We start from the raw sequence: 23,139 nt of genomic DNA on the forward strand, positions 1-23,139 counted from the left end.
ACTGTCGAAAAATAACAGGATTTTCAATAAAAGAAAGAGCTGGCTGAATGCACTTGTCTTGCACACCTCCTTGTATGGCTATTAATACACGTTTATAACAGGAGACAGGGACTTTTAACGCAAAGTATACTTACAACTTTTAAAATTAATAATCCCCTCTCTTAATCAGCCGAAAAACCCCCCAAAAAAACAAAACACACTGTTCATTTATATCAGTGTAAAGTAAAAAGGAGTAGGACACATTTCCACTGTCCTCTCACAGCGGGGAGGCTTCGACGTTAGCCCAGCCCATTAGCGATGCTAAGGAAGTAGCATTGTTTACAGGGGCAGGACGTGAGCATGGAGCAAAAGTAAAACTAGAAGCCTCCTAAACCGACTCTGTTGACTTGAGACAAACACTAAAAGGCAGCTATGTGTAACCTCGACTAGATGGTAAGGTGAGAGCGAGCATGAAAATGGGTTTACAAGGAGAAGAAACGAAGACTTGGTTCAGTTTTGCTAACGCTGCAGTGTGGGTACTGAGAGGTTTCAGCGGATGCTAATGTAACTTGTTCACCTGAGTCTTTAACGCGTTTAAAGGAAGTAACTATGACTGAAATTTAACTGTAACAAAGCCTAATTGTTTCTTTTTAAGCTTGCTACCTGCTGTCGGTGAGTTTGTACCGTAAACACCTGTTGTTTGCCTCTCTGCGATGCTGCCAGGTGAGATATGGATTTCCTGACGCTGTTTGGCATTTACGTTGTGGTGGTGCTCACATGCATAGCTCTAGTGTGCAGATACTCCGGCCAGCAACACAGCCCCCTTAATTCACTCTACAGCTTTGCATTAAAGGTAAGAAAAGAGCAGAAACGGGATGAGTATGAAGCTTTTCTTTTCATGCAATTCCAAAGACCGACACTCTGTGGCGCTGTTGTCTCAATATAAAGAAAACGTATCCACTTCACTTACAACTATGTGCTTTTTTTCACAGAGACTTTCATCGATTACTCCAAAGTGGCTGCAGAAGTTTTCACAGTGGACTTTGCACAGACTGTTCCATCAGAGGTTTGTAGTTCTCTCTTAGCGTTTACAGAGTTTAATGTTTATTTGAGGCTTGATTCAGTGTTATTTGAATTTGACTGCAGGAGCAACGCGTTCATATACCTGCACATCCTGCTGGAGGGCGCCGTGTATGCAGAGTTCACTTACGAGGTGTTTGGCTTCTGTAGGGAGATGGACACCACTCTGATCAGCCTATCTGTGCCTTATATCCTGTTGGCCATCAAGACCTTCTTCTTCTACCTCTGCATCAAGACAGACCCAGGTTCATTTTAGTTTGACCACATCTTGTTTAAATGTGCGGTGGTGGTGTCAGCAATGGCAGTGTGTTATCTCACTTCTCTCCATCTGTCAGGCACAGTGACAAAGAAGAAAGTTGCCGGTCAGCTGCACATCTATTCGTACGATAGGAGGTTGTTTCACCCGGGAACCATATGTTCGACTTGCCAGCTTGTCAAACCAGCCCGCTCGAAACACTGTAGTGAGTGCTTTTTAATTTGTCAATGTCAGCACCTGAGGTACTGGGAGAAAAAGAAAGGTAGCGTGTCTCAGTGCTGACTGTAACTCCTCCTGTGATTCAGGGGTCTGCAACAGGTGCGTGCAGCGTTTCGACCACCACTGCGTCTGGGTGAACAACTGCATCGGTGCTCAGAACACATGTTACTTCCTGCTTTACCTCTTCAGCATCTGTGCCATGGCGTGCGACATCGCCCTGTTAACGGTGGACATGCTGCTTCATGTCGTGCTGCGCACAGGGCTCCTGGGGGCCAGTTACTTAGATGAGAATGGCCAACGGCAGCCAGCAGGATTTCTGTTTGTCGTGCAGGTACTGCTGACACACTGAATATTGCACACAGCTGTTTTTGCTTCTAACTGAAATTGAATTTTAATCATCCGCCCCTCCTCCCACTTTTTTCTTCCAGCATCTCTTCCTTACTTTTCCCCGAATTGTCTTCATGCTGGGCTTCTTACTCTTTGTATTCTTCCTCCTGGCGGGTTACACCATGTTCCATTCCTTTCTTGCTGTTGTGAACCAGACCTCCAATGAGTGGTACAAAAGTCGAGGCTACGTTTGCCAGCACTGCCACCCATCTACAGCGGCCGATATTCTCTGTAGCCCCATCCCAGATCACTCTAAAAGATACTACTACAGCAGGGGGGTCCTCCGAAATCTGAGGGAGATTGTCTTCCCTCCACGGCTTGTTCAGAAAAAAGACAATTGATTGGTTCCATTTACTGTCTACCATAACTACTGTAAACACTACTGGAAAATAAAGTTTGGTTTCTTTATGGCCTCTGGTTTGTGAATTGAAGATTGTTTTAATTAACTGTTGCAGCTACAAGCTTACCAAATCAAACACTTAGAGGTAGCTTCTATGATTATGTTTAATCTCAAAGTAGCTGCTGCTTGTGGGATTAATGGGGATGTATTTACACAAGTTATTTTGATGGCTGAGGAGGTTTTTTTTTTTATGTTATTACATTTAAAAAGAAGTCTTTACATTTAAAGAAAGGAGAAAAAAATGGAATGTAAACTTCAGACCATGAAGAAACAAAACAAAGTCTTGCAAGTAAAGCTTAATGAAGCACTGCACAGAAATGTTTCACGATGAAAGTCTCATAAACCAGCAAGACGAAGAAAATAAAAATACACAAAACCTGCCCAGTGTAGATATTGTAAATAAGGGCTGGGAAATAATCTTTATTGAAGATCCGCAGCATATTGCAAGCCTGATGACAACAAACAAGCAGAACTGCGACCAGTTAAGAAAAATGTCCTACCAGCTTCAACAAACAGAAGCTATTAATCAGGAGCTCTATGGGAATCTCAAAGACACTGAGAACAAGAATCTGCAGCTTCACCTAAAACTTGATGAAGCCCTGGAGAAAAACAAAGAGTTTCTTCAAGAGAAACAGCAACAGGAAAAAATGCAGAAAAAGACACAACTTATTCTCCAAGACTTAGAAAGGAAAAATCTACAGCTACACGCATGTTCTAATGAAATGAAGGAGAAAATCATGGAAATAGAAGGAGAAAGGGAAAAACTGATAAAACAACACTCAGGCGCGCAGCACATTTGCAATGAAATGCTAAGCAAGAACTCAGAGCTTGTGGAACTTTCTAACATCATAAAATACAAAATTGATGAAATCCTGAGAAAGAACACAGAGCTCGAGGGACAGAATAAGAACTTAAACTACAAATACAGTGAAATCCTAAAGAAGAGCACAGAGCTTGAGGAACTTCATAACAACTTAAAATACAAAAACAAGAAAATGCTCAAGGAAAACACAGAGCTCGAGGAAATTAATAACAACTTAAAATACAAAAACAAGAAAATGCTCAAGGAAAACAAAGAGCTCGAGGAAATTAATAAGACTTTAAAGTGCAAAAACAATGAAATGCTCAGGGAAAACAAAGAGCTTGAGAAACTTAATAGCAACTTAAAGTGCAAAAAAAAAATGAAATTCTCAGGAAAAACAGAACTTAATAACAACTTGATGTCCATACCAAGTGCTTCTGACCACTCCAACTGCCTGCAAAATTATTATTTAAAATTATTTGGACAGTTTAAGTGTATTAGTTGACATCAAAGTGACTCTTTAAATTGGCTAACAACAAACGATTCAAACAAGCTAATTTATTTCACATCCAATGAGTCACTTTAAAAATCCCACGACCGGTCGAGGCAGATGGCCGTCCCTCACTGAGCCTGGTTCTGCCGGAGGTTTCTTGCTTTTAAAAGAAAGTTTTTCCTCCCCACTGTCGCCGAGTGCTTGCTCAGGGAATTGTCAGATTATTGGGGTTTTATTTATTTTTTGTCAACTAATACACAACTCGGGGCTCGCAAAATCTCTAGCCCGACGTCCCGGAGCTAGCGATATCTCCGGTCGGGCGACCAAAATCTATCTCAGCCCCGGCGATTTTGCGAGCCCTGCGATCTTATTGGGCATTCCAAATTGATTTTTTTTTTATTCATTAATAAAGTCCTACAAAGATTATATTGTGAATATTGCATGTTTTCATTGTCACACAAATGTGTACATTTTCAGCCTAGACTGAACATGTGTGTTTGTCTTCTATTCAAAATCAAACATTTTAGTAGCAACTACTGTATTAAAATATGGCAGAGGTTTTACTCTGATTATACAAACTTTATGTAGGAGTAGGTTATTTGTAAATTTGACCTCTGACCTCACAGAGACACAGGATGACAGGATATGTGATATTAGAATCCACATATATTGGTATATAATCTCCTAAATGTTGCCAATGGCAGTAAGGAACATAGCTCTAAATAACATTATCATCTTTTTGACCCTCACTATCCGGTCGTTCAGTCTGACGTCACTAGCCGTGTCTGGACCTAAACTCCGCTGCAGGTCCATATATCAAACGATCACTATGGCATTACTGAGAGTTGAAAAACTGTCTAAAGTCTTTCATCTTTAATAAAATGATCAGCGTTCTGCTCTACCAGGTGTAACAATTGAGTTTGGCATCCAGGCATCCATGAAAACGGAATTTATGACATTTAACGGAGTTAGCAGGGAGTTAGCTCGCTAGCTTCTATCTAAATACAATATAGCATGTCCTGACTGCGGGGTTTTGGAAACAAATTAAAACGTACAGCTCTGTTATCACTTCCAACATAAATGAAGACAGAAAACATTAGCTTGAAGCTCAAGGTCGTCATTTTATTTCATTTCTTTTTCTGGGCTTACAAACAGGACACACAACATTTAGATAACACAGACCCAAGATTCAGTGTAATGGTTGAGTCTTCCAGCTGCTGACTACAGAAGCTAGATTGACCTTTCAGCATGTTTATAGCGGCTGTGGCTATGTGCTGGTAATGTTACCGTGTGTGAGCAGTCACATTGGCAGCAGACATGTTTCAACAAACTAGTCATATCCCGGCCCTACATTAGCTTGTTTAATAGTTAAGACACTGCAGGTACCACTGTAACCAATACGTCTACTCACCAAAGAATGAGTGAAGCAATATGGATAACAGCAGAGGACAATTTATTTAGGGTCTGATGGCAATTTACCATCGGTGTCCAGCACTTTAAAGGATTGATGGACTGGAGCACACCTGTCCTTAACATACCCTCTTAAACATCAGCTTGACACTGATATATCAAAGGAAACTTAACTGACTTTAAGTGCAAATGTTTCAACCTGAACAACTTAAAACTTCTCTGGGATACAATGTAAACAAAGACAAGAAGAAGAAAAATATTTCCATCAATAGTCACTTCTCCTAACCAGGAGACAAGTGAATATATTATGTAAAGAGTCCTTTTTCTCAGTCCTGGGGTTGTAACACCACAACCTCCTCAGTCCGTAATCAGAGAGTGTCTATTTGACAATAACCAAAATGTCTTTGGATAGTCTTTGTGAATGCAAACAAAAAAAAAAACAAACAAGGGTATTAGCTGGCCAGCAAAATAAAGAGAGTGTATGGCACTGAGTGCGGGCGTGTGTGTGAGTACTTCGGTCCAAATAATCAAGGTCCGGATGGATGAAGGGATGGCAGCCGCTTGTCCTTTAATGGCACCAGCGAGACAGCACAGCAGTAAGGCAGCACAGCAGTAAGGCAGCACAGCAGTAAGGCAGCACAGCAGCGAGGCCTCTGGCAGGAGAACGAACAATAGTCTTTTTTTAAGGCTACTGCAGAAGGAGATATTCCCCGCTAGCTCACCCAAGCTTGCTCTCTGGCACAGCTACAAGCCACGTGAGCTCATAACCCTATAGTGACATACGAACTTGGCTACTAACGTCCGCTTAGCATGGCGGCTAATTGTCGAGCTTGCTAGCTTAGCCTCGATTAGCACCTTAGTAACCATTACTACACATCACATCATAGCAAACACATGATAACACATGGAATACTATAATATACATACGAAACAGATTTTTACCTGGCAGGAGAATGAACAATAGTCTTTTTTTAAGGCTACTGCAGAAGGAGATATTCCCCGCTAGCTCACCCAAGCTTGCTCTCTGGCAAAGCTACAAGCCATGTGAGCTCATAGCCCCTCCCGCTAGGATGTACTACCACAGTCGACTGTCGTATAGCAGCCGCAAACCAATAGCAATTAAAAAAAAAAAAACAACAACAACCTCAAAATCATTGAAGAACATTTTATAACACCCAATATAGATATATACATATATACTGAATATCACACTATCAGATAACCAAATTAACACTGGGTTACACCACCACTTACTACAGACACCGATGCATGTTTGTAATAGTCTGTTAATTTAGACTGAAAGAATATACAAACAATATTAACTCACATTATATATGTTAATTACTAATTTGCTTATCACATAATTTCGGTTACCATTAGCTGACTGGAGCCTAACATTGGCCTTTCATGGTTTTCGATAAACAGCCCACATACCTGTAAAATAACAACACCCCAGTAAAAGTCCACATATATAAAGGGTCTAAACTCTTTCTCACTGGTGTGTTAGCTTTAAAATCTTATTTACCTTCAACTGTAAAACTCCAGATGATAGTAGATTTTCCAAAGCGAGAAACAAAATGGCGGACAGTGCAGCCGATTTTTCCTTTCCAGGGGGCGGAGCTTGAGGATAAAACGCGACTAACATGTGAGTGAGCGCTTTGTTTAGACCCCCAAAATGGCGGATCGGGCCAAAATCCTTTCCACGCCCACCCCCGTGACATCACGCTCCAAAGCCCTATGACATCATATAGATCAAAGGCATGTGATCCATTCAAAAGGTATAAATAGGGGTGAGAACTGCAAACTTTTAGTCAGTTTATTCGCAGCACTCGTGTTCGCAGCATTCAAACATAAACCTGAGAAACATTTTGAAACAGTTGGATCATTTACACAGTTGTTTTACTAAGATTCCAACATGTCTCAGAGAAAACACAGCAAAAAACAACAAGCTTACACTGGCCCTGTGCTCGAGGGTCCATCCATCCAAAGGGCATTAGCTGAAAGTAGGCAGGAAAACCAAAATCTACACAACATGATTGAACAAATCCAGGCAGAGAAAATTCAGCTTGTAGAGAAGTGCAGACACATGGAGGCCCTAAATAACCAGTTGGAAGAAAGGCATAATGAATTTGTCAAGAACCAACGAGAAAAAGAAAATAATCGAAGGCAGCCCAATGTGGATAATATAAATGAGGGCTGGAAAATACTATTTAATCGAGCACAGGAGAAGATTTTAAACTTGATGACAGAAAACAAACACAACTGTGCTGAATTAAGACAAATGTCCCATCTGCTTGAAGAAAAAGAAGATATTAATCAGAAGCTCTGTGGGAAACTGGAAGACACTGAGTTGAAGAACCTGGAGATGGAAGGAAAACTTGATGAAGCCCAGGAAAAAAACAAAGAGTTGCTTCAAGAGAAGAAACAACAGGAAAGAAAGGAGAAAAAAATGGAATGTAAACTTCAGACCATGAAGAAACAAAACAAAGTCTTGCAAGTAAAGCTTAACGAAGCACTGCACAGAAATGCAGAAATGTTTCACGATGAAAGTCTCATAAACCAGCAAGACGAAGAAAATAAAAATACACAAAACCTGCCCGGTGTAGATATTGTAAATAAGGGCTGGGAAATAATCTTTATTGAAGATCCGCAGCATATTGCAAGCCTGATGACAACAAACAAGCAGAACTGCGACCAGTTAAGAAAAATGTCCTACCAGCTTCAACAAACAGAAGCTATTAATCAGGAGCTCTATGGGAATCTCAAAGACACTGAGAACAAGAATCTGCAGCTTCACCTAAAACTTGATGAAGCCCTGGAGAAAAACAAAGAGTTTCTTCAAGAGAAACAGCAACAGGAAAAAATGCAGAAAAAGACACAAGTTATTCTCCAAGACTTAGAAAGGAAAAATCTACAGCTACACGCATGTTCTAATGAAATGAAGGAGAAAATCATGGAACTAGAAGGAGAAAGGGAAAAACTGATAAAACAACACTCAGGCGCGCAGCACATTTGCAATGAAATGCTAAGCAAGAACTCAGAGCTTGTGGAACTTTCTAACATCATAAAATACAAAATTGATGAAATCCTGAGAAAGAACACAGAGCTCGAGGGACAGAATAAGAACTTAAACTACAAATACAGTGAACTCCTAAAGAAGAGCACAGAGCTTGAGGAACTTCATAACAACTTAAAATACAAAAACAAGAAAATGCTCAGGGAAAACACAGAGCTCGAGGAAATTAATAACAACTTAAAATACAAAAAGAAGAAAATGCTCAGGGAAAACAAAGAGCTCGAGGAAATTAATAACAACTTAAAATACAAAAAGAAGAAAATGCTCAAGGAAAACACAGAGCTCGAGGAAATTAATAACAACTTAAAATACAAAAACAAGAAAATGCTCAAGGAAAACACAGAGCTCGAGGAAATTAATAACAACTTAAAATACAAAAAGAAGAAAATGCTCAAGGAAAACACAGAGCTCGAGGAAATTAATAACAACTTAAAATACAAAAAGAAGAAAATGCTCAAGGAAAACAAAGAGCTCGAGGAAATTAATAACAACTTAAAATACAAAAAGAAGAAAATGCTCAAGGAAAACAAAGAGCTCGAGGAAATTAATAACAACTTAAAATACAAAAAGAAGAAAATGCTCAAGGAAAACAAAGAGCTCGAGGAAATTAATAAGACTTTAAAGTGCAAAAACAATGAAATGCTCAGGGAAAACAAAGAGCTTGAGAAACTTAATAGCAACTTAAAGTGCAAAAAAAAATGAAATTCTCAGGAAAAACAGAACTTAATAACAACTTGATGTCCATACCAAGTGCTTCTGACCACTCCAACTGCCTGCAAAATTATTATTTAAAATTATTTGGACAGTTTAAGTGTATTAGTTGACATCAAAGTGACTCTTTAAATTGGCTAACAACAAACGATTCAAACAAGCTAATTTATTTCACATCCAATGAGTCACTTTAAAAATCCCACGACCGGTCGAGGCAGATGGCCGTCCCTCACTGAGCCTGGTTCTGCCGGAGGTTTCTTGCTTTTAAAAGAAAGTTTTTCCTCCCCACTGTCGCCGAGTGCTTGCTCAGGGAATTGTCAGATTATTGGGGTTTTATTTATTTTTTGTCAACTAATACACAACTCGAGGCTCGCAAAATCTCTAGCCCGACGTCCCGGAGCTAGCGATATCTCCGGTCGGGCGACCAAAATCTATCTCAGCCCCGCCCGTCGGGTTATCATATAGCCCGACGGGCGATTTTGCGAGCCCTGCGATCTTATTGGGCATTCCAAATTGATTTTTTTTTATTCATTAATAAAGTCCTAAAAAGATTATATTGTGAATATTGCATGTTTTCATTGTCACACAAATGTGTACATTTTCAGCCTACACTGAAAACAAACTAATCAGTGGGATAAACATAAAAAAATTATTGTAATCGGTTGCACGAAATTAAGTTATGTTTGGTTAACCTTAGTTTTTATGTTATACCTGCACACATTTTTCTGGTAACATGAACATGACTTTGTTATGTTGTTGTTATGTTTTTCATTCCGGTCAAATATTTATAGAAACCACTTGTTTATCAGACATGAACTTTTTGTGTTAATTGTATTGGACTACTATGTGGTATAGTGACAAGATTATTTTATGGTAAGCTTATTTTATTTTATAACAAATTTCTAATATATAATATATAATCTAATATATAATTGAGTGTTCAATAAATAAAACTAAATTAAGGCTGATCTTACTGTATGTACTGTACACTTTCTCTTCAATCAAAGAAATAAGCAAAACATTTTTGAACAATGACCTGTATCTTTGAAAATACTACACAGTTGTAACAATGGACTTTCAATTCAGGCTTCCAAAATATACATGAGTCATATTTGTACAATGCATCTCTTGAAAAACATTCCACAACATTCCTCAAAGTTATCTGCTGTAACCTGAATTCAACATTGTGGGGCCTTATGACATCGCGCTTATGTAAAAAATAGTTTTTTAAATGTAAGAGCCATAAGGTAATATGGCAACAGGGGTGTAATTATTAAAATGACACAAAGAAGAGACTTAAAATAACATCATAACCCACAGGCACAAAACCAAGAGACCTAAACTGATTAGTATTGGCTTGCTTCTATCACTAAACATCACAATCACTATACTAGACGATGCAATCTGTTTGTAGCGGTGCACCTTGGGAAAAAAATTGCAAACTGGTGAAATTGGTGCAAGGCACCATTTCCATTGAGAAAAATGGACATTCAAAGTTTGAATTTTTTTTTAAACGAGCCATGGCTTGAAAAGTGAAAACTTTACCAGTGCTGGCTTAAAAGAAAGGATGGCACATATTCGAAGAGGTAAACATGTTGTTCCCACATCATAACTGGAAAACTGTTCAATCGTACAGTCTGGTCCTGAAAACCTGGGCCTTCTTTGAAAGGCTGTTCCTTTTGAGCTCCATAACCAGTTTCTATAATACCTCGAAGGTATACTTTTCCAGTGGGTAGGTGAGGTTCAAAGTGTACATTAGTCCAAACAGCATTGCAGCTGCTAGGGTATAGTTATCCAAATCCTGCCAGACTCTCTGACCTTCAAGGATTATCCCGATGTCCTCAGGGGATAATCCTGCCATCTCTTGACTTTATGATGTAAATTCCCATGGTTGTTTCCTTATTAGATCGTTGGATAATGGCTTCATCTGTGGCCTAGAAAATGCAGAATTCCGAAATTTAATTAAACAGAACACTAGTCAAAGAACATTATACCAAATCTTATTTTAATCTGTGTCACTATTCCAAAAAATGTTAACATTAACACATTAGGTGAACAAAAATGGATTCATTACAGCAACTGATTTGAGTCCTCAGAATGCTTAAAAAGGTAATGCATGAAGTGAAATCTCCATGCAAAGAAGCAGAATACTGTCAGAGCATAGAGAGGTGTTCAACTATGAACTCCACACACAGTTCTAATGCAGGTAAAACAAAAAACAAAAAACGCACCCATGGTAAATTGTGAAAATCCCAGGTGATTTTCAACATACTCCTGGCATAGAGTGACAAGCAGCATTTTGTTAAAATTATTATTTTCCCTAAAGTGTATACACAAATTAATTTTTTTCTTACCTGGGCCATGGGCTCCAGAATGTTCTGAAGTCTTCTTCCTATTTGTCCTCCTCGCCTTTTGAAGACCTTTATTAGTTTGTCAGATAGCACATCTATCTGCGAGAGTAATCTGGACTGCAGTGGCATGGTGGTAATGCGCTTAAACTCTGCATTTATCTAAAAAGAGAAGTTGTCACATAAAAATGCTGTCAAAATGTCAAATCTCACAAGGTTACATCCACACAAAGTTGTTATTTTTTGTCATATTACTATTTATTAGCTATGGGTCCCATGTTGCTGAGCAGTTCCATAGTTGCCCTTACTTCCATACCACCCAAAGCCTGTTTGCAACCACAGCAGTTGCCTCCTTCTGGCCATTTTGCAGTTCTGCCAAATGACCCAGAAACTACATCTATTATTGTCATATACACATCGAGGTCTTTCATTAATACTTAGTTAAATTAGTTAATTTGACCTTTCCAGAAAATTTACCTTACAGAATGTGAGATAACATATGCAAATCTTCACTAGTAAATAAAATAATGTTATTAAAACCTTAACTGTAACACCTCTACGTAACAGCGCTAGAGAATTGTTCTGAAGCAACACCAATCTGCCCTTCAGCAGGGATAAGCACCATATACCTTTACAGAAAAAATAAATTTAACATATTTATATTGTCATTATTTTTATCTCTTTAAGCCCTCCTCTCAGTCTGTCTATAAATCAGTTAAAATAATTTGTTTTTGTGTGTACAGTACATTACATTCACTGCCCCAGAACATGAAATAAAGCCCCACGTCATGCACTTCCTCTCCTAATGAGTACTGCATAGGTGTCATGCCCTAAATAGACCCACTTTAGACCCACTTACTGTTTTCTGTTATTTTGATATGACTGGTTTTAAAAGACTGAACATCCTTCTAAAACAAGTGAAAGGCGTGAGACTTAATTATGTTTAGACCAAAAATATAAATGATTCATGTTGGATATATTTACTGTATTTTTACTAATTTAACAACCTCATCATTGCATTAGTCGCTTTATGCTATAGCATTACGCTTACATTAGCTTGAAGCTCAAGGTCGTCATTTTATTTAATTTCTTTTTCTGGGCTTACAAACAGGACACACAACATTTAGATAACCGTTACACTGAATCTTGGGTCTGTGTTGAGTCTTCCAGCTGCTGACTACAGAAGCTAGACTGACCTTTCAGCATGTTTATAGCGGCTGTGGCTATGTGCTGGTAATGTTACCGTGTGTGAGCAGTCACATTGGCAGCAGACATGTTTCAACAAACTAGTCATATCCCGGCCCTACATTAGCTTGTTTAATGGTTAAGACACTGCAGGTACCACCACTTACTGCAGGTACCACCACTTACTACAGACACCGATGCAAGTTTGTAATAGTCTGTTAATTTAGACTGAAAGACTATACAAACAATATTAACTCACATTATATATGTTAATTACTAATTTGCTTATCGCATAATTTCGGTTACCATTTGCTAACTGGAGCCTAACATTGGCCTTTCATGGTTTTTGATAAACAGCCCAGTAAAAGTCCACATATATAAAGGGTCTACACTCTTTCTCACTGGTGTGTTAGCTTTAAAATCTTATTTACCTTCAACTGTAAAACTCCAGATGATAGTAGATTTTCCAAAGCGAGAAACAAAATGGCGGACAGTGCAGCCGATTTTTCCTTTCCAGGGGGCGGAGCTTGAGGAGAAAACACGACTAACATGTGAGTGAGCGCTTTGTTTAGACCCCCAAAATGGCGGATCGGGCCAAAATCCTTTCCACGCCCACCCCCGTGACATCACACTCCAAAGCCCTATGACATCATATAGCGTGCATGCAGATCAAAGGCATCTGATCCATTCGAAAGGTATAAATAGGGGTGAGAACTGCAAACTTTTAGTCAGTTTATTCGCAGCACTCGTGTTCGCAGCATTCAAACATAAACCTGAGAAACATTTTGAAACAGTTGGATCATTTACACAGTTGTTTTACTAAGATTCCAACATGTCTCAGAGAAAACACAGCAAAAAACAACAAGCTTACGCTGGCCCTCTGCTCGAGGGTCCATCCATCCAAAGGGCATTAGCTGAAAGTAGGCAGGAAAACCAAAATCTACACAACATGATTAAACAAATCCAGGCAGAGAAAATTCAGCTTGTAGAGAAGTGCAGACACATGGAGGCCCTAAATAACCAGTTGGAAGAAAGGCATAATGAATTTGTCAAGAACCAACGAGAAAAAGAAAATAATCGAAGGCAGCCCAATGTGGATAATATAAATGAGGGCTGGAAAATACTATTTAATCGAGCACAGGAGAAGATTTTAAACTTGATGACAGAAAACAAACACAACTGTGCTGAATTAAGACAAATGTCCCACCTGCTCGAAGAAAAAGAAGATATTAATCAGGAGCTCTGTGGGAAACTGGAAGACACTGAGTTTAAGAACCTGGAGATGGAAGGAAAACTTGATAAAGCCCAGGAAAAAAACAAAGAGTTGCTTCAAGAGAAGAAACAACAGGAAAGAAAGGAGAAAAAAATGGAATGTAAACTTCAGGCCATGAAGAAACAAAACAAAGTCTTGCAAGTAAAGCTTAATGAAGCACTGCACAGAAATGCAGAAATGTTTCACGATGAAAGTCTCATAAACCAGCAAGACGAAGAAAATAAAAATACACAAAACCTGCCCGGTGTAGATATTGTAAATAAGGGCTGGGAAATAATCTTTATTGAAGATCCGCAGCATATTGCAAGCCTGATGACAACAAACAAGCAGAACTGCGACCAGTTAAGAAAAATGTCCTACCAGCTTCAACAAACAGAAGCTATTAATCAGGAGCTCTATGGGAATCTCAAAGACACTGAGAACAAGAATCTGCAGCTTCACCTAAAACTTGATGAAGCCCTGGAGAAAAACAAAGAGTTTCTTCAAGAGAAACAGCAACAGGAAAAAATGCAGAAAAAGACACAACTTATTCTCCAAGACTTAGAAAGGAAAAATCTACAGCTACACGCATGTTCTAATGAAATGAAGGAGAAAATCATGGAACTAGAAGGAGAAAGGGAAAAACTGATAAAACAACACTCAGGCGCGCAGCACATTTGCAATGAAATGCTAAGCAAGAACTCAGAGCTTGTGGAACTTTCTAACATCATAAAATACAAAATTGATGAAATCCTGAGAAAGAACACAGAGCTCGAGGGACAGAATAAGAACTTAAACTACAAATACAGTGAAATCCTAAAGAAGAGCACAGAGCTTGAGGAACTTCATAACAACTTAAAATACAAAAACAAGAAAATGCTCAAGGAAAACACAGAGCTCGAGGAAATTAATAACAACTTAAAATACAAAAAGAAGAAAATGCTCAAGGAAAACACAGAGCTCGAGGAAATTAATAACAACTTAAAATACAAAAACAAGAAAATGCTCAGGGAAAACACAGAGCTCGAGGAAATTAATAACAACTTAAAATACAAAAAGAAGAAAATGCTCAAGGAAAACACAGAGCTCGAGGAAATTAATAACAACTTAAAATACAAAAAGAAGAAAATGCTCAAGGAAAACACAGAGCTCGAGGAAATTAATAACAACTTAAAATACAAAAAGAAGAAAATGCTCAAGGAAAACAAAGAGCTCGAGGAAATTAATAACAACTTAAAATACAAAAAGAAGAAAATGCTCAAGGAAAACAAAGAGCTCGAGGAAATTAATAACAACTTAAAATACAAAAAGAAGAAAATGCTCAAGGAAAACAAAGAGCTCGAGGAAATTAATAAGACTTTAAAGTGCAAAAACAATGAAATGCTCAGGGAAAACAAAGAGCTTGAGAAACTTAATAACAACTTAAAGTGCAAAAAAAAATGAAATTCTCAGGAAAAACAGAACTTAATAACAACTTGATGTCCATACCAAGTGCTTCTGACCACTCCAACTGCCTGCAAAATTATTATTTAAAATTATTTGGACAGTTTAAGTGTATTAGTTGACATCAAAGTGACTCTTTAAATTGGCTAACAACAAACGATTCAAACAAGCTAATTTATTTCACATCCAATGAGTCACTTTAAAAATCCCACGACCGGTCGAGGCAGATGGCCGTCCCTCACTGAGCCTGGTTCTGCCGGAGGTTTCTTGCTTTTAAAAGAAAGTTTTTCCTCCCCACTGTCGCCGAGTGCTTGCTCAGGGAATTGTCAGATTATTGGGGTTTTATTTATTTATTTGTCAACTAATACACAACTCGAGGCTCGCAAAATCTCTAGCCCGACGTCCCGGAGCTAGCGATATCTCCGGTCGGGCGACCAAAATCTATCTCAGCCCCGCCCGTCGGGTTATCATATAGCCCGACGGGCGATTTTGCGAGCCCTGCGATCTTATTGGGCATTCCAAATTGATTTTTTTTTTTATTCATTAATAAAGTCCTAAAAAGATTATATTGTGAATATTGCATGTTTTCATTGTCACACAAATGTGTACATTTTCAGCCTACACTGAAAACAAACTAATCAGTGGGATAAACATAAAAAAATTATTGTAATCGGTTGCACGAAATTAAGTTATGTTTGGTTAACCTTAGTTTTTATGTTATACCTGCACACATTTTTCTGGTAACATGAACATGACTTTGTTTGTACATTTTCAGCCTACACTGAACATGTGTGTTTGTCTTCTATTCAAAATCAAACATTTTAGTAGCATCTACTGTATTAAAATATGGCAGATGTTTTACTCTGATTACACAAACTTTATGTAGGAGTAGGTTATTTGTAAATTTGACCTCTGACCTCACAGAGATACAGGATGACAGGATATGTGATATTAGAATCCACATATATTGGTATATAATCTCCTAAATGTTGCCAATGGCAGTAAGGAACATAGCTCTAAATAACATTATCATCTTTTTGACCCTCACTATCCGGTTGTTCAGTCTGACGTCACTAGCCGTGTCTGGACCTAAACTCCGCTGCAGGTCCATATATCAAGCGATCACTATGGCATTACTGAGAGTTGAAAAACTGTCTGTAATGGGGACCAGGGGTTCCATTACCTGGTTGGTATTGTTAATAATAAATTGTTGGATTGGGAATTTAAAATGGGGTAATAAAGAAAACACATTAGTTCTTATGGAGTCTTTTATTAGGTTATTTGACATACAATTAAATTGACAGCTTGTAACAGAAAAGAGACAGTGGGACTGGCCATTAGTGATGGGACGTTCTGTATCGAGGCTTCGGAGCGTGTGTCGAGTAATGGAGGGGGCGTTTCCGCGAAGCGCGTATCGAGGCTTGCTTCATTTATGGGAGGAGCTGAAAATGATGACGTCCGAAGCCGCGCTGCCCGGCTGTACCACGTGACTGGTTCATGAAGTGGTTCGAACTTTGCCGCGAGATATGACAGCGATATAAACCCCTCAGACTTCATTCAAAAATGTGGGTGTTTGATGGAGAGTTGCGGTTAGTGAGAGTTTGGAGACAGTTTGGAGGTTTATGAGAGTGAGGAGAGAAAGTCAGGAGAGAATGGAGCCAGCTAAGAAGAGGAGGATGTCCTCCCCTGTGTGGGAACATTTTGATCTTATTCCTCCCAACAAGGTATGTAAATTTCTACAGAAGATGTATTTTCATAATACTGATGGTGCAATACAATTTATGTTGAGCTGTCTTGACTTTTGTACAAGGTGAAGTGTTTGCTATGTGCCAGGGAGCTGGGATATAACAACAACACCTCATCCATGCTTAGGCACTACAGAGCTTTGCATGAGAATAAGGGGGACACCGATCGTGGAGCAAGACCAGGTGAGCCATCAAATGCAATGATAATATAGGATGCAGTAATGTTACTAAATGATATAACAATATTATACAACTGTTATAAGTTACGTGTGTGATATTTATATTTGTGCTTTATCTTTATTGTCTTTCCTCAGGAGAACAATCTCAAATAGATGAAGACCTGGTTAGCATGGTGATTGAGGACTCCCAGCCATTTAGCATTGTGGAGGACAAAGGATTCAAAAGATTTGTTAAATCATTAAATCCTAGCTATGTTCTCCCCACTAAAAAGGTCATAAAAGCAGTGAAAATGTAGTTTTTATAGAATAAAATGTGAACGGGCAGGACTGAGGCTCAAAGCCTCAGTGTGTAGCTGTCCATACCTCAACGTTACAAAAGCACAACTACTGTCCACACCCCAACCACACCTCACCTCACAGTAAATGATCATTTCCATTTCAAGCATTTCCAAATAATCATTTCCCATACTGCCACTATAAATATACACAGTATACTGCCATCACTACAATATACATGTTTTACACACTCCTTTTGTTGTTGACATTTACAGGCTGTGTGCAAAATGCCACACTCTTCAAATTCATGCCAGCTATTATTTTTACGTCCAGTAGGTGTCCTGCTAGAGCAAATGAAGCTTCATGAAGCTTCGCGTTGGGGTGAACCAATTGGATGAAAAGCTTCAGTGCTTCATGGGGCTTCATCTGCCCATCACTACTGGCCATCCTACCTGTGTCGGAGAAGAGCCAAAGTTAGAGCTGCTTGCAGTTAATCATTTATCAATAACCTAAACATATGTGAAATGAGAACTTGTAAAGGTACTCACCTGTCCTGGTTGCTTCTTGCAGGATGTGGAGCAAAAGAGTGAAAGCGGCTCAATCACCTGTTTAAGAGCTCTTGGAACAGACCAGTGTGCCGGGTTAGGGAGTGTGGTTAAAGAGGGTTTTAATTTAGATAGAAATGGGTGAAGCTTATGTTATTGGTTTGTTTATAGTATGTGTTGGAAATATGTATATGTTTGTGATGTGCTTTAATGTTATTGTACGTGTGTTTGTGTGGAGGGTTATGTGTTCATTTTGATTAGTTAACCCCCATACTTGGGCTATTCCAGATGCTCACCTGAAAAGGTAGAGTATAAAAGGAAGCCATTTTGTTTAGTTGTAGTCAGTGTTTGTGCTGTTATCATGCGCCTTCTTTAATAAAGTGCCAATCCATCGATGTCTTTTACTCCAGTCTCGCGTCATATTATTGGACAGAACCTATGACCGCCGGCCAAAACTTACACTGTCTAAAGTCTTTCATCTTTAATAAAATGATCAGCGTTCTGCTCTACCAGGTGTAACAATTGAGTTTGGCATCCAGGCATCCATGAAAACGGAATTTATGACATTTAACGGAGTTAGAAGTTAGCAGGGAGTTAGCTCGCTAGCTTCTATCTAAATACAATATAGCATGTCCTGACTGCGGGGTTTTGGAAACAAATTAAAATGTACAGCTCTGTTATCACTTCCAGCATAAATGAAGACAGAAAACTAAACAGCAGTGACGTTTGTAGGGTTACTGAAGTTGGGCTAGCTGGTATATAATGATGTGTTACGTGACCGCTAGCGACACAGCTATGTTAGCATAATATAAACAAGCTACCTTTTTTTCCACTCGATAAAAGTTAACGTGAGTGTTCTCGGTGGTCATGAACAAATGTAATCACATGGCAGGATGCTGTAAAAGAACCAAACTTCAGCCAGGAGAACAACTGAGATAATCCATCCACAATACGAGGTTAGTCATTCATATACTGCTGCATGGGCTGGGCTGTAGTTACATCCTAAGGTTTTAAAAACTGAGCTTAAATAAATGATTAGCGGTAATAAAAGCCGAGGGAGGTCAACAGTGATCACTGACTGTTTTAGGAGCTTTTTGAGATCAAATAGAAGAAAATACATAACATTAACATGTTAACAACACAAAAGCCATATTAAACGTCTACTTTAGACCCGGAAGTAGGATTCGTCGCGTCATCACTGAACAACCGGATAGTCTGTATGACAAGTCAGAACAAAAGGTCGGAGGTCAAATGTGGCATCAAATCCTAATGCGGTACATTCTTATGTTGACAATATACACCACACTTGTAAGAAATTTATAAGTTAAATTATAAGGCTTTTTATAAGGTCTTTCTCTATGAAAGCAGTTAAGATCATTATGCAAATACATAGCCTCAGTATATTGGGGTCTGGAATAAAACTAGAATGAATTAAAAATGTGTAATTAATTATTTAAAAATAGAAATACAGAGCATTTTAAACTAAGTCAATGTATATTTTAATTACTTATTTATATATCTAGTGAACTATTTCCTGACATATTCAGTTATTTTGCTACTCATCAGCAGCAGTGCTGTGCATCTTGCAAATTTCGTTATCGAGTAAATTAAGAGCAGTATTGCAGATACCGATACTTTTAACCTATAAAGGGAGCTTATGTAGGGGAGAGCAGTGTGTTATTATTTATGAGCTGAATCATCGTACATTTGCCAAGTTCGGAACACATTTTCATGAACACCAACACAACAATGTTGTAAGTTTAACAACCCACAGTAATATACTAGTTAACACAGTTTTCTTGTGTATTGATACTGTGGATTTTTAGAGACCTGAAATGTAAATGTGCTGTCTTTAAAGGAATTTGGGTCAGCTTCTGTTGTGTAAGTTTGTTATAGGCTATAAAGACTTGGAATGAAAATATTTTTTAATAAAAAACAAGATTCAATTAAATTATCAACAAAAATTGAATGGACTCTTTGGTGGCTGAAACTCACCGCGCGTGATCACTTGTAATGTAAAGACAGACATGTGACCATTCTGTATCTGCAGGTGAATCAGTGAAGCTACATAAACATTTACATTAGCATAGCTTTCCAGCCATCATGGAAAACCCGGTAAGAACACAGTGGGGGGGGTCGCTTGACATTCTAACTTTAAACCGAGGATTTTAAAAGTGTTTGGTGTAGGTTAAAGCAGTGCACCAGTAGGCTACATGTTTGACATCCACCACACAACTTTCACTGAATCACAACAACTGTGGATCGTCATTGATCGTCAGCATCCAGTGTTTTGATTTTTTTTCTTAAACTTCATTAAACCACGATACAAAGTAACATAGCAATTAAAAAAAATCAGAAGGTGGGTTAGAAAACAAATGTGTTTGCTGATTAAGTTATTCACACCATCATAAAGCACCTGTTCTTCTCATTAAAAAAGAAAAAGAAAAAATATTTTATTACTTTAATTTTATCAAAGCGGAAGTTTGACCGGACTTCTTAGTGTGTGGCTCCTGTCACTTTAAGCCGGTGCGGAAGTAGTCGTTGCATTGATGCAACACTCGGCGGTCAGAACGTCAGCCTGCTTCTCCGGAGCTCCTCACACAGCACACCAAAACCGGTTGTTTTGACCGGTTATTAACGGTTAACATTTACAACTCGCCTCTTTGACTCCTGACATAGCGCTACTACTTTACTTGAGTAAGTAAGCTTCCCGTTTTTACATTTCTTCACGCTCCGTTCACCGCAGTCTTCCCCGATGTCTGTGTCAAAATGCACCCGGCTGAGTGGAGCTCTGGTGAAGCAGCTACTGGACTCTGTGGACAGCATCCTGTTCGACTGCGACGGCGTCATCTGGCGGGGGGACCAGGCCATTCCCGGAGCGCCTCAAGTCATAAACCTTCTCAAGGAAAAGGGCAAGAGGGTGTTTTTCGTCACTAACAACAGCACCAAGTCCAGGAAAATGTACGCCGATAAAATGACCGCACTCGGCTTCGACGTGACGGAAGATGAAGTGTTCGGGACCGCGTACTGCTGCGCTATGTACCTGAAAACGGTCTGCGAGCTGGAGGGCAAAGTGTACCTGATAGGAAGCAACGCGATGAGGCAGGAGCTGGAGGCGGTGGGGATCCAGCAGACCGGGGTGGGACCCGACCACATCTGCGGAAAGCCGATTGACTGGGCCAACGTGACCTTGGACCCCGAGGTGAAGGCGGTGGTGGTCGGTTTCGATGAGCATTTCAGTTACATGAAATTGAACCGAGCCATGCAGTATCTGACCCAGCAGGGCTGTCTGTTTGTGGGGACCAACAGGGACACCAGGCTGCCCCTGGAAGGAGGCAAGGCCGTCGCAGGTAAACAGTTACTCTGCACTTTGTTCCATTTAACGCATTTTTAAAACCTTTTATTTGCTTTTATTTAGGCCAGATAATCCACAGAACTGTTTTCAGGGTGATGTCAGCACAAGGGATTTATTGTTCAGCCGTGTTTAACCCTAAACAGATGTTAGAACACCTGAATAGAGGCTTTTAAGTGTATTGGCAACAATTTATTTTAAATTTTTGACTTTCCTGTCAATCTGAACAGACCTGTTCTGTTGGATTAAAGAGTAAACTGTCACCTCACCTACTGACTGTCACTCTTAACCCTCAGGTACCGGCTGTCTGCTTCAGGCCGTTGAGACGGCAGCCCAGCGTGAGGCCCGGACTGTTGGGAAGCCCAACCACTTCATGTTCGACTGTGTGGCCTCCCAGTTTGGTGTGAAAGCCGACCGTTGCCTGATGGTCGGCGACCGTCTGGACACTGACATCTTGCTGGGCTCCAACTGCGGCCTGAAGACCCTTCTAACCCTCACGGGGGTCAGCACTGTGGCAGATGCCGAAGCCCATCAGAAAAGTGGCTGCCCAGAGAGGCAGGGGATGGTGCCGGATTACTATGTGGAGAGCATCGCGGACCTCCTTCCAGCTCTGCAGGGATGAGACTGAGAAACCTGCACAACACTCAGGATCCAGTGTTTTTTGTTTTGTTTTCTTTTAAAAAGGGAATTTTTTTGTTTTGTGTTGTTTTCTGCTGCTTCAGTACTGTAACAGCACTTACCTGCTTGGACAGGAGACTAAAGCTATATATATCTATATTTTATTTTATCTGCTAAACCTAATTTTAATATGTTTTAAGTGATTATTAACAGCGTGAGAACAATAATCCTCAGTATTTTTTCAATGTATTTAAGCGTTGAGTTACGCTGCAAAAATGAGTGTGTTCCTTTTCTTTTTTAAAAAAGATGTCAGTGAACTATAAAGGCCCTCACCAGATATGCAATGTAACCTCTTGAGCAACTACAAGTCAAACTTTGGAAGAGAGGTGAGCACACATGAAGTGTCAACAGTTTAGTAATAAGGTTTACATCATTGTTCCAACGGACAAAAGCAGACTGAAAGGCGCTGAACTTGAGCTTTGTTTGTTCTGTATTCTAAGACCTCAACACAATGTTCCGATATCTGCATTTAGATTCAAGGGATTGTGCAAGAGTAATATTTGGATCCGTCATGTTATTTATTACTTCATAAAACAATCACATTAACATTTTAAAAAAATGTCTGACTTTCCTTAAGGGTAAGTATCATATACAAAAAACACATGTTAAACTCAAAAATAAACTATTTTTACATGATCTACCATACCCTCTGCCTGGTTCATGTTTCTTGTTTTTCAACACATTCACTGATTTCCTGATTATTACTTTTAAAGTTGTTGAAACTTCTTATTTTTGGGTGGTTTTAATTTTCATATAGAAGATACTACAGCAAAATTCATCAGCTTGATAGACTATTGACCAGGGGCCCGTTCTTCGTACCTCGCTAAGTAGGTTAGCCGGATTAGATTGTTGACGATTTCGCGTGATCCTGGATCAGTCGGTTCCCCGAAGCTCATCCGGGACTTGCTGTCATAGCAACAGAGCCGTAAGCGTAAACCTGCTCGGGAGCAGGTTTACTTTATGTAAACAGGATTAGATCGCGGCCACGCAGGCATGTCCGCTTCATTTATACGAAAGCAACAGCGATATTTTGCCACTGTTTCACCATAAATAAATATTATCAATGTAACTAAAGATAATGCAGCACTTGATCCTTTTATTGATGTCACACAGATACATACAGGTCATTTCCTAAAAAAGGGAAATGAACTATTAACATTCTATTACATGTATGTGATTATTACAGATGTAATTCATATTTCAGAGTAGTAATTGTAAATTACTTCGTGTAATCAAGATGAGAGACCACGAAGGTGGATTTGGGAAGTCTGTCGCAGCCATGTCCTGTCCGTATACGCGACCAACCCATTGCGGAAGGTGCAA

At 39.3% G+C, this 23,139-nt stretch overlaps 3 protein-coding genes and 1 long non-coding RNA gene across 9 annotated transcripts; 3 read left to right on the forward strand and 1 right to left on the reverse strand.

Moving 5' to 3' along the window:
• Positions 1–271: 271 nt before the first annotated feature.
• On the forward strand, positions 272–2,327 carry zdhhc4 (zDHHC palmitoyltransferase 4). Of its 6 annotated transcripts, none has more exons than XM_085465734.1 (7): positions 272–543; positions 635–832; positions 972–1,045; positions 1,126–1,304; positions 1,395–1,520; positions 1,621–1,865; positions 1,963–2,327. In XM_085465734.1, the coding sequence occupies exons 2-7, from the start codon at positions 710–712 to the stop codon at positions 2,260–2,262; spliced, it is 1,047 nt and encodes a 348-aa protein (XP_085321860.1). In that variant the 5' UTR covers positions 272–543; positions 635–709; the 3' UTR covers positions 2,263–2,327. The 6 variants fall into 6 exon arrangements, with proteins under 6 accessions (XP_085321860.1, XP_085321862.1, XP_085321863.1 ...); XM_085465736.1 differs by having other exon boundaries at positions 703–832; XM_085465737.1 differs by having other exon boundaries at positions 272–511; positions 703–832.
• A 4,351-nt stretch (positions 2,328–6,678) lies between these two features.
• Positions 6,679–11,789, forward strand: LOC146702757 (uncharacterized). The gene has a single exon (XM_085465740.1). The coding sequence runs from the start codon at positions 6,942–6,944 to the stop codon at positions 8,802–8,804; it is 1,863 nt and encodes a 620-aa protein (XP_085321866.1). The 5' UTR covers positions 6,679–6,941; the 3' UTR covers positions 8,805–11,789.
• Positions 11,790–17,578: 5,789 nt separating this feature from the next.
• LOC146702758 (uncharacterized) lies at positions 17,579–18,909 on the reverse strand. Its single transcript, XR_014921896.1, has 2 exons — positions 17,790–18,909; positions 17,579–17,693 (listed from the first exon to the last, which is right to left on the reverse strand). It is a non-coding gene; the product is annotated as an uncharacterized LOC146702758 (long non-coding RNA).
• Positions 18,910–20,114: 1,205 nt separating this feature from the next.
• Positions 20,115–22,454, forward strand: pgp (phosphoglycolate phosphatase). Its single transcript, XM_085465741.1, has 2 exons — positions 20,115–21,136; positions 21,435–22,454. Exons 1-2 carry the CDS (start codon positions 20,542–20,544, stop codon positions 21,758–21,760), a joined length of 921 nt encoding a protein of 306 aa, XP_085321867.1. The 5' UTR covers positions 20,115–20,541; the 3' UTR covers positions 21,761–22,454.
• Positions 22,455–23,139: the final 685 nt, after the last annotated feature.

This window comes from Copadichromis virginalis, linkage group LG8, assembly GCF_057382275.1.
Source record: "Copadichromis virginalis isolate Kocher_CV1m ecotype Utaka linkage group LG8, C_Virginalis_male_GT1.1, whole genome shotgun sequence".
Lineage (NCBI taxonomy): Eukaryota > Metazoa > Chordata > Actinopteri > Cichliformes > Cichlidae > Copadichromis > Copadichromis virginalis.

Coding starts and splice junctions, on each gene's coding strand:
- zdhhc4 (XM_085465734.1), top strand. CDS start 710: ATGGATTTCCTGACGCTGTTTGGCATTTACGTTGTGGTGGTGCTCACA. Junction 833..971: donor TCTACAGCTTTGCATTAAAG/GTAAGAAAAGAG, acceptor TTTTTTTCACAG/AGACTTTCATCGATTACTCC. Junction 1,305..1,394: donor CTGCATCAAGACAGACCCAG/GTTCATTTTAGT, acceptor TCCATCTGTCAG/GCACAGTGACAAAGAAGAAA.
- LOC146702757 (XM_085465740.1), top strand. CDS start 6,942: ATGTCTCAGAGAAAACACAGCAAAAAACAACAAGCTTACACTGGCCCT.
- pgp (XM_085465741.1), top strand. CDS start 20,542: ATGTCTGTGTCAAAATGCACCCGGCTGAGTGGAGCTCTGGTGAAGCAG. Junction 21,137..21,434: donor AGGAGGCAAGGCCGTCGCAG/GTAAACAGTTAC, acceptor CTTAACCCTCAG/GTACCGGCTGTCTGCTTCAG.